Source organism: Heterocephalus glaber, unplaced genomic scaffold (genome assembly GCF_053883595.1).
Source record: "Heterocephalus glaber isolate CG9 unplaced genomic scaffold, H.glaber_assembly_v1.0 deba00001593, whole genome shotgun sequence".
NCBI classification, from domain to species: Eukaryota; Metazoa; Chordata; class Mammalia; order Rodentia; family Bathyergidae; genus Heterocephalus; species Heterocephalus glaber.
Genome location: NW_028258368.1, coordinates 4,858,801 through 4,872,819, shown reverse-complemented (window position 1 = coordinate 4,872,819; position 14,019 = coordinate 4,858,801). Strand labels below are relative to the sequence as shown.

Here is a 14,019-nt window from a genome sequence, read left to right as displayed (position 1 = left end):
ATTTCACAGTAATTTTGTTCTGTTTTTTGAAATAGGATCTCACCACATAGCCCAGGCTGCCCTTGAATTCACTATGTAGCCCAGGCTGGCCTCAAACTTTAGCAGTCCTCCTGCCTCAGCCTCCTGAGTGCTGGGATTATAGGAGTGAAAGTGCCACCAGTAAGCTACGTTATTAGCTGTGGTCACCATGTAGCAGGTCGCTCAAGCCTCTTCTGCTAGCTGCTGAGACTCTGTACCCTTTGGATGGACTCCTTCCTTTTTCCCATCACCCTCCCTCCTGGGTTTTGTTTTGGGTGCTGTCTTAGAAGTGGTGCCAACCCGTGTGAGCACTGCAGATTACCAGAGACAGAAGGCACGGCACTGTCGTTGAAACAAAGCCCTCTTGACCGTGAAGAACAAGAGGCCCATATCTCCTGCAGAGTTTATCTGTTATTTCCCCGAACCCAGTCATGTCTGAAAAGAAGGAAAGAAAAGACAAGGCTCGTTGGGTGAACCTACAGCTCAGCCGGTGTGGAGCCCGAGCTTGCTGGGTGCTCCTCTCTCAGTGGCAGCTCAGGAAGCTGTGCACTTAACTTTCAGGACTTCTGTTTCAAAATAACTCCCAATCAAGAGCACAGGGGGTTTGTAGACTTACATTGGTAATATTTCACATGCGTTGGTAGTATTTCACTTTTTTTTTTTTTGGTACTGGGGATCGAACTCAGGACCTTGCACCTACGAGGCAGGCGGCAGAACCACTGAGCTAAATCCTCGGCCCTGGTAGTATTTCATAAATATGAAAATAAATTGTTTGTTTTATTTTATTTTAGGGTCCCTAAAACGATATAAATGAAAAGCATTTATGGAATTTGGGGGAGCATATTATATCTGTGTTTCCAAATATGTCGGTATTAATTGCTTCTATGCTCTAAGTGTTGGTGCAGGAGCTGGTTAAAATTAAGCTTCATTTCACGCTGAGGACATTAAGTATGTTTTTACATTATTAGTGTATGTTTGCAATACTTAGTGACTGCATTCAGCTGGGGGATTGGAACAACACACAGCACATCTTCATGTTTCCTTCCTCTGCCCCTCCCCACCCTCCCCTCCTCCAGATTCCCTTTCCCTCTCTGCAGAGTCTGTCTCCCTGTTTCTTACCATGGCTCTTTTAGTTTTGCTCTTCAAGTTATTTACATTTTGGGTCTCTCATAGTGGAGAAACCATGCAATACTTAACCTTTTGTGACTGACTTATTTCACTTACTAGTGTTGTCTCAAGATCCATCCACTGTTCTACAAATGAGTCAAATTTATCATTCTTTATGGTTGAGTTGTACTCCCTTGTGTGTGTGTATATATATTATTAATATAATATTATATATATAAATATATCTTCTTTTCTTGGGGCCAGGGATTTAGCTCAGTGGTTCCGCCGCCTCCCTTGAAAGCGCAAGGTTCCAGGTTCAGTCCTCAGTACCAAAAAAACAAAACAAAACAACAACAAAAAAACATGAATAGGATTGACAATTAGACATTTTCTTTATCCATTCATCTATTTTTTTTTTAATAGGATTAAGGGCACTAACTCTCTTTTTTTTTTTGGTACCAAGGATCGAACTCAGGACCTTTCGGTTGCGAGGCAGGCACCGGAACCACTCAGCTAAATCCCCAGCCCCTCCATTCATCTATTGATAGGCATATAAGTCACTTCCATGACTTTGCTATATTGTGAGCTGCATTGCTGTAAACATGAGCATGCATGTATCGCTGTCATATGATGACTTTAGTCTTTGAGGAAGATACTCAGGAGAGGTATAGCTGAGTCAACTGGAATTTCTATTTTTAGTTTCTAAAGAATTGCCATACTGATTTCCATAACAGATGTGGTTTACATTCCCACCAACAATGTAGAAGGGTTCCCTTTCCCCTATGTCCTTGTACACCTTTTATTGAGACCTTTTTTATGTCAAATTCAGAACACGTCCTGCATAGAAAATTAGAAAATTCAGACAAGCAAAACTAAAATATATTGTATTCTCACCCTGCAAAGGTCACGTGTGAAGAGAGAGAGAGAGACACCAAAATTTGTGACCTCCTTTCTTAAGTCAAAGTCTCTACTCATTTTAGTAAAGACTGATCTCACTGTGTTAGTGACACCCATAAGTTAAGGAGGAAAGGTTTATTGTAGCTTGCAGTTCACAGAGGTTTCAGTCCATAGCTGGCTGGGTCCCAGGCAGGGTGGCGTGGCAGAGGGGTTATGGTGTGGCAAGGAGAAGGCAGCAAGCTGTAGAAGCAGCAGCAGCCATGCCTGCCTCTCCCTTTTATCCCATCTGGGCTACCAGCCTTGTGAGTGGTGCCACCCACACCCAGGTTGGGCTTCTGTTACCCACACCCCGAATCCCAGCATCACACTCTTTATCCACATTCACACACCCCAATCCAGCCACCTTCGAAACTCCCCACCCATGGCCCCATAAGGCTTTGGAGGGACATCCAGATACAAGCCACACCTAATCCTAAACCACACTCAGATTTTCCCAAGAAGCCTCACGAGAGTCTTTTTATTAGTTGCCCTAATGAATATCTGATTTAGGACCAGGGCAGGCATTTCTGCTGTTAAATACCTTAGATCTTTTTCTTTCTTCACAGTACTGGGGATTGAACCTAGGGGTGTTCCACCAATAAGCTATTCCCCCCCACCCCCCACCCCCACCTTGTGTCCCTCATGCTTTACTTCCTACAAAGTGAAAGTTACCTCTGATACTTGATGGATTTTAGTTGAAAACCACAGGTGTGGTGTGTGATTCCAACACTTCAACAGAAAATATGCTCTCTGGTCGTTCTATCCTTAGTGATACTACTTATGTGTAAAATAATTTTTTTGATGTTTGAGTTTGTTAACTTCCCTTTAACAGAGAACAGAAAAGTAGAGTAGCACCTTTGAACCTGAATTTTAAAAGTTCATTTGGAAGAGGCAGACATTGCCTAATTTTGAAGATGTGCAAATAACCATAAGACCCTCACTACCATGGCCTGGAGTTACCTGATGTTAACAAGAGTATTGGTCATATTTTTAAAATGCTTGAGTTTTGGGAACTGTACTCACTTTTCCTTTCTTGCCCCATTTTGTTACCAGTTGGACAGAGGGAGCCCGAAGATGTGAGTCAGAAAGACTTGGATAAAGACATGGCGGCCAACTCTGTGGTTGTGGAGGACATCATGAAGGATAAGCAGGAGCAAAGGCCTGAAATAGTCGAACAGATTCCCTCTTCAGAAAGCAACTTAGAAAAGGTAACAGGGCCTACTGAGGCCCAGGCTAGTGATGTTGGAGAGCCCAACATAGATACCGGAGAGGCAGCAGCCAAAGAAACTGAACGAAAACAATCCATCGAGAAGGTGGAAGACACCTTTAAGCACCAGCAGAGCAACACAGAAATTCCTCTCACACCTGAGTCTGGTCAAATGATAGCAGAAGGGAAAGATGAAGGAGAAGCAGCACGAGAAAAAGAACCCACCAAATCTCCAGAATCTCCCACCAGCCCAGTCACAAGCGAGACTGCATCAACCTTCAAGAAATTCTTCACCCAAGGTTGGGCCGGTTGGCGCAAAAAGACCAGTTTCAGGAAGCCAAAGGAGGATGAACTGGAAGCCTCTGAGAAGAAAAAGGAGCAAGAGCCAGCAAAGGCAGACACAGAGGAAAATGAGAAGGCAGAAGATACCCCTGAGCAGCTCACAGCTTCTGAGCAGCCCCAGAAGCCCGTGGAAGGCGGGGATGAGGCCAGATTATCAGCTGACTACGAGAAGGTGGAGTTGCCTTTGGAAGATCAAGTCAGTGGTGTGCAGGGCTCTTCTGCAGAGAAATGTGCTCCGTTGGCCACGGAAGTATTTGATGAAAAAGTAGAAGCCCACCAAGAAGTTGTTGCCGAAGTCCACATCAGCAGTATGGAGAAGAAAATGGGGGAGCAAGAAGCAGGTGTGGGAGAAACAGTAGAATCCTTGCCACCTGAAAAACTGGTGGAAGCAAGTGCTCAGGAAACTCAGGAAGCTGAACTCGCTGAGGAGCTGGAAAAGACCCAAGAAGCGTGTGACTCTGGAGACCACGCCCGGCCGACAGAGCTGAGTCCCGATGGAAAGGTGTTGCCCAAACAGCCCGAGAGCATCGTGAGTGAGGTGGCCGTGCTGTCATCACAAGAGAGAACCAAGGTGCAGGGAAGCCCCCTGAAAAAACTGTTCTCCAGCACCGGCTTAAAGAAGCTTTCTGGAAAGAAACAGAAGGGGAGACGAGGAGGAGGAGGAGATGAGGAGTCAGGGGAAAATAACCAAGGGGCAGCGGAGTCTCCGGATAGTGCCGATGAGAAGGGTGAGAGCTCCGCTTCCTCCCCTGAAGAACCCGAGGAGATCACGTGTCTGGAGAAGGGGATCACCGAGGGCCACCACGAAGGAGAGGCTGAAGAAGGAGCTACTTCCGATGGAGAGAAAAAGAGAGAAGGTGTTACTCCCTGGGCATCTTTCAAGAAGATGGTGACGCCCAAGAAGCGTGTTCGCAGGCCTTCTGAAAGTGATAAGGAGGACGAGTTGGACAAGCCGGACAGGGTCAAGAGCGCCACCTTGTCTTCCACAGAGAGTGCAGCCTCCGAAATGCAAGAAGAAATCAAAGGCGCTGGGGAAGAGCAAAAGCCCGAAGAGCCGAAGCGCAAGGTGGACACTTCGGTGTCTTGGGAGGTGTTGATTTGTGTGGGGTCATCCAAGAAAAGAGCAAGGAAAGCCTCCTCTTCTGATGAGGAGGGAGGACCAAAAACGATGGGAGGAGACGGCCGCAAAGCAGAGGAGGCTGCCAGAGACAAAGAAACCGGAAACGACTCTGTCCTTGCTGGCACCCAGGAACCTGACCAAGGGCAGGGAAGCTCCTCCCCTGAGCCAGCCGGCAGCCCCTCCGAAGGGGAGGGCGTTTCCACCTGGGAGTCATTTAAAAGATTAGTGACCCCAAGAAAAAAATCCAAGTCAAAACAGGAAGAGAAAAACGAAGAGTCCAGTGGTGTAGAGCATTCAGCTTCAGATGCTGAACCTGGGAAAGAAGAATCTTGGGTTTCAATTAAGAAATTTATCCCTGGACGGAGGAAGAAAAGGTCAGATGGGAAACAAGAACAACCCACTGCTGGAGACACAGGGCCTGCAGAAATCAATGAAGAGGATTCTGATGTCCCAGCTGTAGTGCCTCTGTCCGAGTATGATGCCGTGGAAAGGGAGAAGATGGAAGCTCAGCAAGCCCCACAAAGCGAAGCCACCCCTGAGCAACAGGTGGGTGTGGATGTGTCCGAGGAACTCGGCAAGAATCTGGTTCATTGTGCAGCAGTGGCTGTCATCGATGGGACAAGGGCAGTTACCAGTGTGGAAGAGCGGTCTCCTTCTTGGATATCTGCCTCTGTGACAGAGCCTCTTGAACAAGCACAAGGTGAAGCCACACCATCAACTGAGGAAGGGACTGAAAGAGAAGTCATTGCAGAAGAATTCCCCACAGCCACCCGCACTCTCCCCGAGAGCAGAGATGCCCCTGATGACACGATCACTAGTGAAGTGGCATTAACTTCTGAGGCAGTGACAGCTGCAGAGACCACGGAGGTGCTCTGTGCTGAAGAAGCCACCGAAGCATCAGCCGCAGAAGAGACCACAGAGATGGTGTCCGCAGTTTCCCAGCTAACCGAGTCCCCAGACACCACGGAGGAAGCCACCCCAGTCCAGGAGGTGGAAAGCGGAGGGCCAGATGCAGAAGAGCAGGAGCGGCAGACCCAGGCTGTCTTACAGGCAGTTGCAGAAAAAGTAAAAGAGAAGTCACAGGTGCCAGACAGCAGTGGGGCCGAAGGTGTGACTCTGATCATGCAGAAAGCAGAACCAAAAGCCCTTGAGAAGGTGGAGGAAGCAGAAGAAGACTCCGATGAACCAGATCTGAAGGAAGAGATGGATGTAGTGTGGAGAGTAAACATACAAGAAACTAAAACTGAACATTTTACGCGAGGGGAGGTAATAGCACAGGCTGCCCCTGAAGGCTTTGCGAAAGTTCCTCAAGTCACAGCGAGGGTAGAGTCCAGGGAGCTGGTAACCACGTGCCAATCTGAGCCCTTAGCTGGGGTGCAGCCCCCAGAGCAGTCTGTTCTCCCTGACTCAGCAGATACCCCAACAGACAGTGAGACCAACGGAAGCACCCCCGTGGCAGATACTGACGAGCTAGGTACAATACAGCAAAATGAGGTCACAGAAGGGCAAGGAGACGGTGCAGTTGCATCTGGCACTCAGCCACAGGCCACAGAGGTAGAGGCAGCTCCTGTCCAGAAAGAGGGGCCTTCAGCACCACCAAGTTTTCAATCCCAGGAAGACTATACAGAACAATTAAAACCGGAAGATAGTCTAGAACATAAGGATCAAGAGCCATCAGTGGAAGGCGTACCCATAGTGTCCAAGACTGAGGTGATTCGAGAGGCCTGCCTGCTTGCTGGTGGGGAAGCCAAAGACAGACCGTGTGTTGAAGTTGTCACATCTGCACACGTGGCCAGTCAGCAAAAGGCCACTGAAGTTCCTCTTCCAGGTGAATTGACTGAAGGGGCAGACTGTCAAAAGGATGGTGGTAACACAGAACTCCAGAGTCCAGGCCGAGAAGAGGGAGAGAGGGTAGCTCAAGTAGAAAAGGAGAACACTGATGCAAAGGCAGTACAAGACAGTGAAGAAAAAGTTGAGCAAAAATCAGCCGGTCCCAGAGCCGAAGAGCCCAACCAGCAACTAGTCCAGATGGCTGACGTAAACGTCACAGACAGGGAAAAGGAGGTAAGCAGTTTAGATGGAAGCTCTCCTCCTTCAGATCCAGAGGAGGAAGCAGGATGTGTGGAGACTCAAGGTCAGAGCACTGAGGCACTAGTGACTGTTGTACCTACGGCAGCGGAGGAGGAGGTGTTAGGAGAAACCGGCAGGATTTCAGAAACAAGTGACGCCGTGGAGCCTGCACATTTAGAACCAGCAGAGAGATCTCCAGGGAAGGTCGGGGACTGGACTCTTCAGCTGGGAGACGATGCTGTCCCTGTGGGGACTGAGCCTCAGATGGAATCAGAGCTAGTCATAGTGTCTGCCACTCCTGAGAAAGACCTGCACTCGGACCTGCAGGGAGAGAACCGTGCATCCCAGAAGCAGAAGGCAGATGAAGATGACAGGCAAGTTGGCTGTCTGGAAGGTACAGTGAGCCTGGCAGTAGAGGGCGGTCCCAAGGCTGAAAATCAGATCTTGGAACTTGAGACTGAGAGCAGTAAGCTTGTGCAAAACATAATCCAGACAGCTGTGGACCAGTTTTCCCGGCCAGAGGAAACAGCATCTGACATAGAGAAAGAGGCTCCCCAGGTGCCAGCCGACAGCCAGGGACCTGGACAGAAACCTGTGGAAGAAGCCAGTGGACAACAGGTGTCTGTGCAGGATGAAACACAAACTGTCGCCACCCGGGATGAGTCCGAGCTCGCTGCTGTGGCTCCCGAGCTCGCTGCTGTGGCTCCCGAGCTTTCCAAAGATGTGAACGGAGCTTCAGAAGAGACCCCGACAGTTGAGGTTGGAGGCTCCGGTGTGAATGAGCAGCAGTCTAAAGAGGTGGTTGCCCCAGCCCAGGCAGAGAGCGATGAAATGGGCACAAAGCCTGTAGCAACTGATGATGGCTGTGGAGAGACCGGAGGAAGAATGGACAAGTCAGCTCTTGAATCCAGAGAAGACGAGAAAGAGGATGCTGCCGAGGACTCAGCCTTGGCAGATCCTGCCGCCCCAGGAGGCTTAACCAAAGAGTCCTCAGACACCAACGGACCAAAACTAACAGAGGAGGAAGCAGGAGCTAAGGGAGGAAAGGCATACAGTGAGTCGGAGAAGGACATCAAACCGCAAACAGAAGAGGAGCAGCGGAAAGGAGGGAGAGAGCCGGCAGAATCCTAAGGCACTTTGTAAGTAACTTTCCTTTTCTTCTGAGGTCATTTCCCCTTTTTTTATGTCAGAAGACAGCAAATTGGTTATAAGGGAATCTCAGGAGTTCAAATACGTGATTTTTGGATAACCTTCAGTTGTGGAAATAAGGATCAGCTAGAAAAAGAGATCTAGAGTAGTTGCATTTTCTCCCTTTATTGAAATACCACTTTAGTCTTATTGGTGTCATGAAAACAATGTCTTCATTTTACCTCTCATGCGACTGCTGTAGAAAAAAAGAAGGAGGGACTGGGGATTTAGCTCAGTGGCGCTGAACAAGCCTTGCAACAAGGTCCTGACTTTGATCCTCAGTACCAAAAAAAAAGAAAAAGAAAAGAAAGGGGTGTGTGTGTGTTTGGCTCAAAGTGTAAGAAATACAGTGTGCTGGGGCTGGGGATTTAGCTCAGTGGTGCTGCCACCTGCATCTCAAATGAAAGGTCCTGAGTTCAATCCCTGGGAAAGAAAGAAAGAAAGAGATAGAGAGAGAGAGAGAGAGAGAGAAGGAAGGAGGACAGTGTGGTTGCTCAGCATGGTGCCAACTAGTTGAGATTTTAAAAATAATAATTAGCAGCCAGAAATAAGTTTATATCACAAATTCGGTTTATAGTGCTTTGGAGGGGGGAGTTTTTCCAATATTAACAAGTATTTAAAAAAATTTTCCAAGGCCTGACAGAAAGTATTGCTACAATACTTTATATATACAATACAATATTGCTAGTTTTGTGGTAGCATGGTATAATATAATATGCACCCTCATGTTTTGTTTTTAATTTTTAACATCATTTTTTTTACCCCAGTACCAGGGATCAAACTCAGGACCTTGCACTTGTGAGACAAGCATGGCGCCACTGAGCTAAATCCCGGGCCTCTATTTTTAATTTTTTAAGTTTGTTTGTTTGTGTGTTTGTGAAGACAGTGTCTCACTGTGCAGTTCAGTCTGGTCTCAGACTCATTGCAATCTTCCTGCCTCAGCCTCCCAAGTGCTGGGATTGTAGGCATGCACCACTGTACCTGGCCATTTTCTCTCTCTCTCTCTCTCTCTCTCTCTCTCTCTCTCTCTCTCTCTCTCTCTCTCTCTCGGTACTGGGGATCAAACTCGGGACCTTGCGCTTGCGTGGCAGGCTCTGGAACCCCACTGCACTTTCTCTTTTTGATGGACTAAAATCTAGTGTTAATATGATTCCTGGTTAGCTACAGTTCACTTGCACAGCTATTCTGTTGTTAATAAATGGTAGAGAAAAAGGAGATTTTATTTATTCTGCTTCCTTCTACAGTTAATGTCATTGTATATTTGCAAGACCAGAATGTGAAGACAAGCCACGGAAGAAAATGCTGCTGCTGAGACTCGAAACCAATATTTCAGAACTTGAGAACTAGAGAGTGGGCCCCCTACTGATCTCACGTCCAGAGCGCCCCCCAACAATCCTGAGGCTTCATCAGGAGCTATAGCCATCTAACACTGCGTTTTTTTTCAAGACCACCTATTACTTTCCCGTGATATCATGATATTTCTGAATTGAAGCCCTAAATTCTTGACCTGGAACTGGAGTTGGCAATACCTAGTTCTACTTCTCAAACTGGAGTATCGTTCTTAATGTATTTATATGTGTTTTGAGTAATCCTCCTTCTGTATCTGTTGTATATTTTTTTCTTGGTGTTTAAAGACACGTCCAGCATAGTACATGCCTTTCATATCACACAGTATGTGACAGGGTGTGCAGCTATGGGGAAGCCTTGGGAAGTTTAAAGCCTCGTTTACACCCGTGAAAAACAGCTTCCAAGAAATAACATTCCTGGTGAGAAGGTACAATTCTTATTCTACAAATCCACTAAAGCTGAGGTCCATACTTAGTGTAGCACTCACAAACTGGTCACTTTGCTATTATGCACAGCGAGCTAAACATAAAAAGCATTTGAAACACACAGAATGTTCCATAGTTACTGTGAAATTTTTCTTTCTAGTCCAGCGGAAGTTGGAAGGAAGTTTTTTTCCACTAACAAATATAGTCTTGTTAGTCTGTTCTCCTAATTGATTTTGTTACGGTGGTTTGGACAGAAGAGTGTGCTTAATACCAAGGCAGCGTAGTAAAATGTTTTTCATATTATATAGAAAATAATTGACTGTTGTAAGTTTTTGACTCTGCTCTTATATGCTGGACCACATTCGCTCACAGAATGAAACGAGTCAAGTTTTCTTCTTTCCAAATGTATTTTGATAGATACTGGATTCTGTCTGTGTCATATTTGTGCCCCTTCTTTTACGAACAGTGTGGCATTATGTTCATTTGGATAAACTGTGATTTAACAACTGATTTAAATAAAACACTTGCTTTCACTTAGGTTTGCTGGTTTTATTAGGCACTAGAAGTGAGGACCTATTATCTCGTTAGAGTAAGATGGAGCATCCCTAATGTAAACACTACGTGAACCAATGAGAACTGAACACTTTATGCTGGTTTGAGTTGGATTTTCAGTTCAGAGGAAGCCATGGCAGAGACACATTTTCTAAAGTGAACTACTAGCTTTTCAGACACTTTGGGTACAGTTCTACATGTGGTAATTCCTGAAAAAGTCAATTTTCCTTGATAATATTTCTGGTTTTCAAATAATATTTGTAGAAAGAAAGTTTAAGAAGGCTTAATGGTGAGCATTCTTTGCCTAAATAACATATGATCTTAGAAAAAGCTTTTAAGTGTCCATGTGATGAATCATGCTCATACATAAAGGATTTTGCCACACAATTGTTTTCAAAGAACAGGCTGTCGCCTACTGTAGAGTTACACTTATCTCACACAGAGAACTGGCCTGGTGAAGCTGATGTTTGACTCACCCTCAGTACTTCAGTTTGAGAATTTAAAGTGCGACTGCCAATTAATGACCTTTAAAAGCATGATATTCTAGAAAGCCTACTTTTAGTGGCAAAAATTTTTGCCACTAAAATTGGAAGGAGTTTCTCTTATGTTAACAAACCTGACTACATAAATAATTGGCCATGCTAGTAACTACCTTGTGGTAGCAGTGGATGGTCTCATAGTCAGAAAACTAAATTTAATATCCTATTAGTAGTGTTTTCAAATATACCTAACAGCCATCTTGTGTAATTACTAAATGTTAAAATACCTGAATGTCCCCGGGTATGGTGGCGCATCCCTATAATGCCAGCTACTCCAGAGGCTGAGGAAGGATGAGGTCAACCTGTGCAACTGAGTTGAGACCTTGTCTCAAAAGTAAAAAGGGCTGGCAGAGGACCCCTGGGTTCAGTCTCCACTACTATTTTCAAAACATTACCAGATTTAAGCTTTGGCATGTGAGCAACTAAGACTTACAAAGAAACCCAAGTCTAGAGGTCAGTTTCTGAAGATCGGTAAGAAGTATTGGAGATGACGATTTGTGTTCGCACCAACTTCCTCCCTGTGACAGGAAAAACACCGCTGCTTTGAACAGATGAGACATGCAGCTGTCCCCTCTTGTTGCCACACATGGGCAAGGGCCTGGCCATCACGGTGGGCTTTCCAGTGGTAGCTGCTTCATGACTGCGCCCTTTGTACTGTTACCTGACGTGCCCTGGGTCGCTTCTGTACAAGCTAGGTCTGTTCAGTCACATTGTTTTATTAACAAGAGGAACAGTAGCCTGAAATGCAATTCTGTTTTGTAATTCTAAAGCTGCTGTTAATTTATGAGCATAATCAACTGTAAACTGCAGACGTTGGAGCAAGTGCCTCAATTTTGCAATTTTTGGCATTACTGTAGAACCCTGTACAATAGAAAGCGATGCTGCCAGACTTGTAAACTCTTGCTACTTCTTGTACTTGAGGAATACAAATGTTCTCCCTCAGGTTATTTTGCTTACTGGTACCCATGAGTTGCCTCTCTGTGTACATAGATCCTTTGTTCCAGTATTTCCCTTTGATGTTTGGAACTACAGATAGTCAGGGGCTGGAAATTTTAGCTTTCAATGTAAGCTTCAAGCTTAGCAGTTACCTTTACTCCAAGACAATATTTGATTCCTACTTCTGTTTGGGGCCAATTTTCATTAAATAAAATACAATGTAATTAAATGCCATGGGTTTTCTCTGTAATTTCACCTTGATTCAGTTTGTGTTGCTCCTCTTTGCTGTTGTGATATTCATCACATTTTAAGTTCTGAGTCTTTGTTGGTGATGCTGTCCAGAGAGCATCACGGGAAAATGGAAATGAACTTACCTGGGATGCGTGTGAGCACACAAAAGTTCCTATCAGTGACTCTTAACTTTTTGGGGCCTGGCCCTTTGGGTCAGAATCTCAGTAACCTTCTGGCTGATCACACAGACACAGTTTGATGTAGTTTTTGAATAGTCCAACCAAAAAAACAAAAGCTAGCGTTGCAGACTCTTCCTCTCTAACTGGGTTCTGGAAATGGGTCTGCTGAGCACAGCATACCACACAATTCTTATACACAGGCCAGTCTCTCCTCACCATCACTGTCCCCAGCCTGTCACTGGAATCAGGGAAGGATCCGGGTCCAAACTACATCTGAGAAAGGTGAGCCGTTGGACGAAAGTGCTGGTTCTGGCCAAGCTGACTGGGGCTTGGGAATAGCATAGTGGTGAAATTATCATGACTTTAAAAAACATCCTACCCCATCCTAGTAACCAGTCCAGTCTCCTAGATATCTCAACCTGAAAGGTGTCTTTACCGTCACATGCTGCCATGATGAGTGACGTTCTCTCCTCCCTTTGCATATTCCTTCACGTCTTACAACACTAACAGTGTAAAGATGGGCATGGTGGCACATGCTTATAATTCCAGCACTCTGGAGGGTGAGGCAGGACAATCAATTGCAAGTTTGAGCTCCATCTGAGAAAAGATCTTGTCTCAAGTTAAATAAATAAATAAATAAAAGGTAGGGGATGTAGTTCATTGTGAAGGCCCTGGGTTCAATTTCCGGTACCACAAAAATAAGTGAGAGCAGGACCGGGGTGGGTTTTACATGTAACCTCTTCAGAGCTTCCCTACAATGCTGTTTGGAGACCAGAGGTGGAGGAACACTTCCTAAATGACAAAATGCCGGCACAGTAAGTTATTTTCCCACAGCGGGTACTGGAGAATAAAGCGCTGCACTAACTCTCAACCCTATGCTTTTCTATTCTAACAATCCCAATTAACTTGGTATAATTAGTGAGCACAAAAGCAATGCTATAAATTAGGCTAATTTAAAAACCATATTGTGAGTTGGACGTGGTAGTGCACGCCTGAAATCTCAGCACTCTGGGAGGCTGAGGCAGGAGGACTGCAAGTTCCAGCCCAACCCAGGCAATTTGGTGATTGAGACCCTGTCTCAAAATAAAAACGGCTGGAGAGGTAGCTCAGTGTGAAGGCCAGGATTCATTTCCCAGTACTGCAAAACAAAACCACATTGCTTGAGTCTACCTGCTGCCCCAGCAGCTTACCTGGAAGAGCAGGTGGGCCTGCCTTCAGCACTCAAGCCTGACCTGTGGAACTATTTAAGATTTTCTCAGAACGATACCGCAGAGGTGGCCAGGGCATCCCAAGTAGGGCTTCTCCTACAAGGGAGGTGGTGCGGTTCTTCCACCTACCCAGTTCCTAAGTGTGTTGGGCTGTGACAGTGCCCCACTCTGTGGCCCTGTGTGCCCTGCCCATGTTCTGGGTATCACAGTGGCTAGGAGTTACTGGTATGCCATGAGCTGGAGGCACAGAAGTTTGATATCCTGCAAGAGCAGCCCTGTGTAAGCAAGAGTTTCTCTGAAATGCCGGTAGTATCTAACTTGCAGGGAACTGAAATCGATACTGGGAGGAGCCTGAGTAACCCACTGTTAAAGTTAATCCAGTAAGGAGCTGGCAGGGACAGTGATGGGGAGGCTTGGCTGAGGAGCTGTAGGGGAGATTGAGAGCTCTCAGAGGACAGAATCAATAGTGCATGGTATCTGATTGTCCTGGGAACAGTGTAGTGTGAATGACGTTTCTGTAGCACGAACCTGGATATGGAGTCACTTTCTGACTTGGGGTTGGGGGAGTTGATTGGGAAATGCTCAATTTTTTTCTAGTATTGGAAACTGACCCA

General features: G+C 46.0%; 1 protein-coding gene across 3 annotated transcripts in view; it reads left to right on the top strand.

The window, feature by feature from the left end:
* Akap12 (A-kinase anchoring protein 12) overlaps window positions 1-10,293 on the top strand; it is an 87,853-nt gene extending 77,560 nt beyond the window's left edge. For all 3 annotated transcript variants that reach the window (XM_087193448.1, XM_004856878.3, XM_004856879.3), the window contains 2 exons: window positions 3,115-7,939; window positions 9,233-10,293. In XM_087193448.1, coding sequence (XP_087049574.1) covers window positions 3,165-7,931 — 4,767 coding nt within the window. In that variant the 5' untranslated portion in view covers window positions 3,115-3,164 and the 3' untranslated portion in view covers window positions 7,932-7,939; window positions 9,233-10,293. The remainder of the gene's footprint in view (window positions 1-3,114; window positions 7,940-9,232) is intronic.
* The last annotated feature ends 3,726 nt before the right edge of the window (window positions 10,294-14,019 follow it).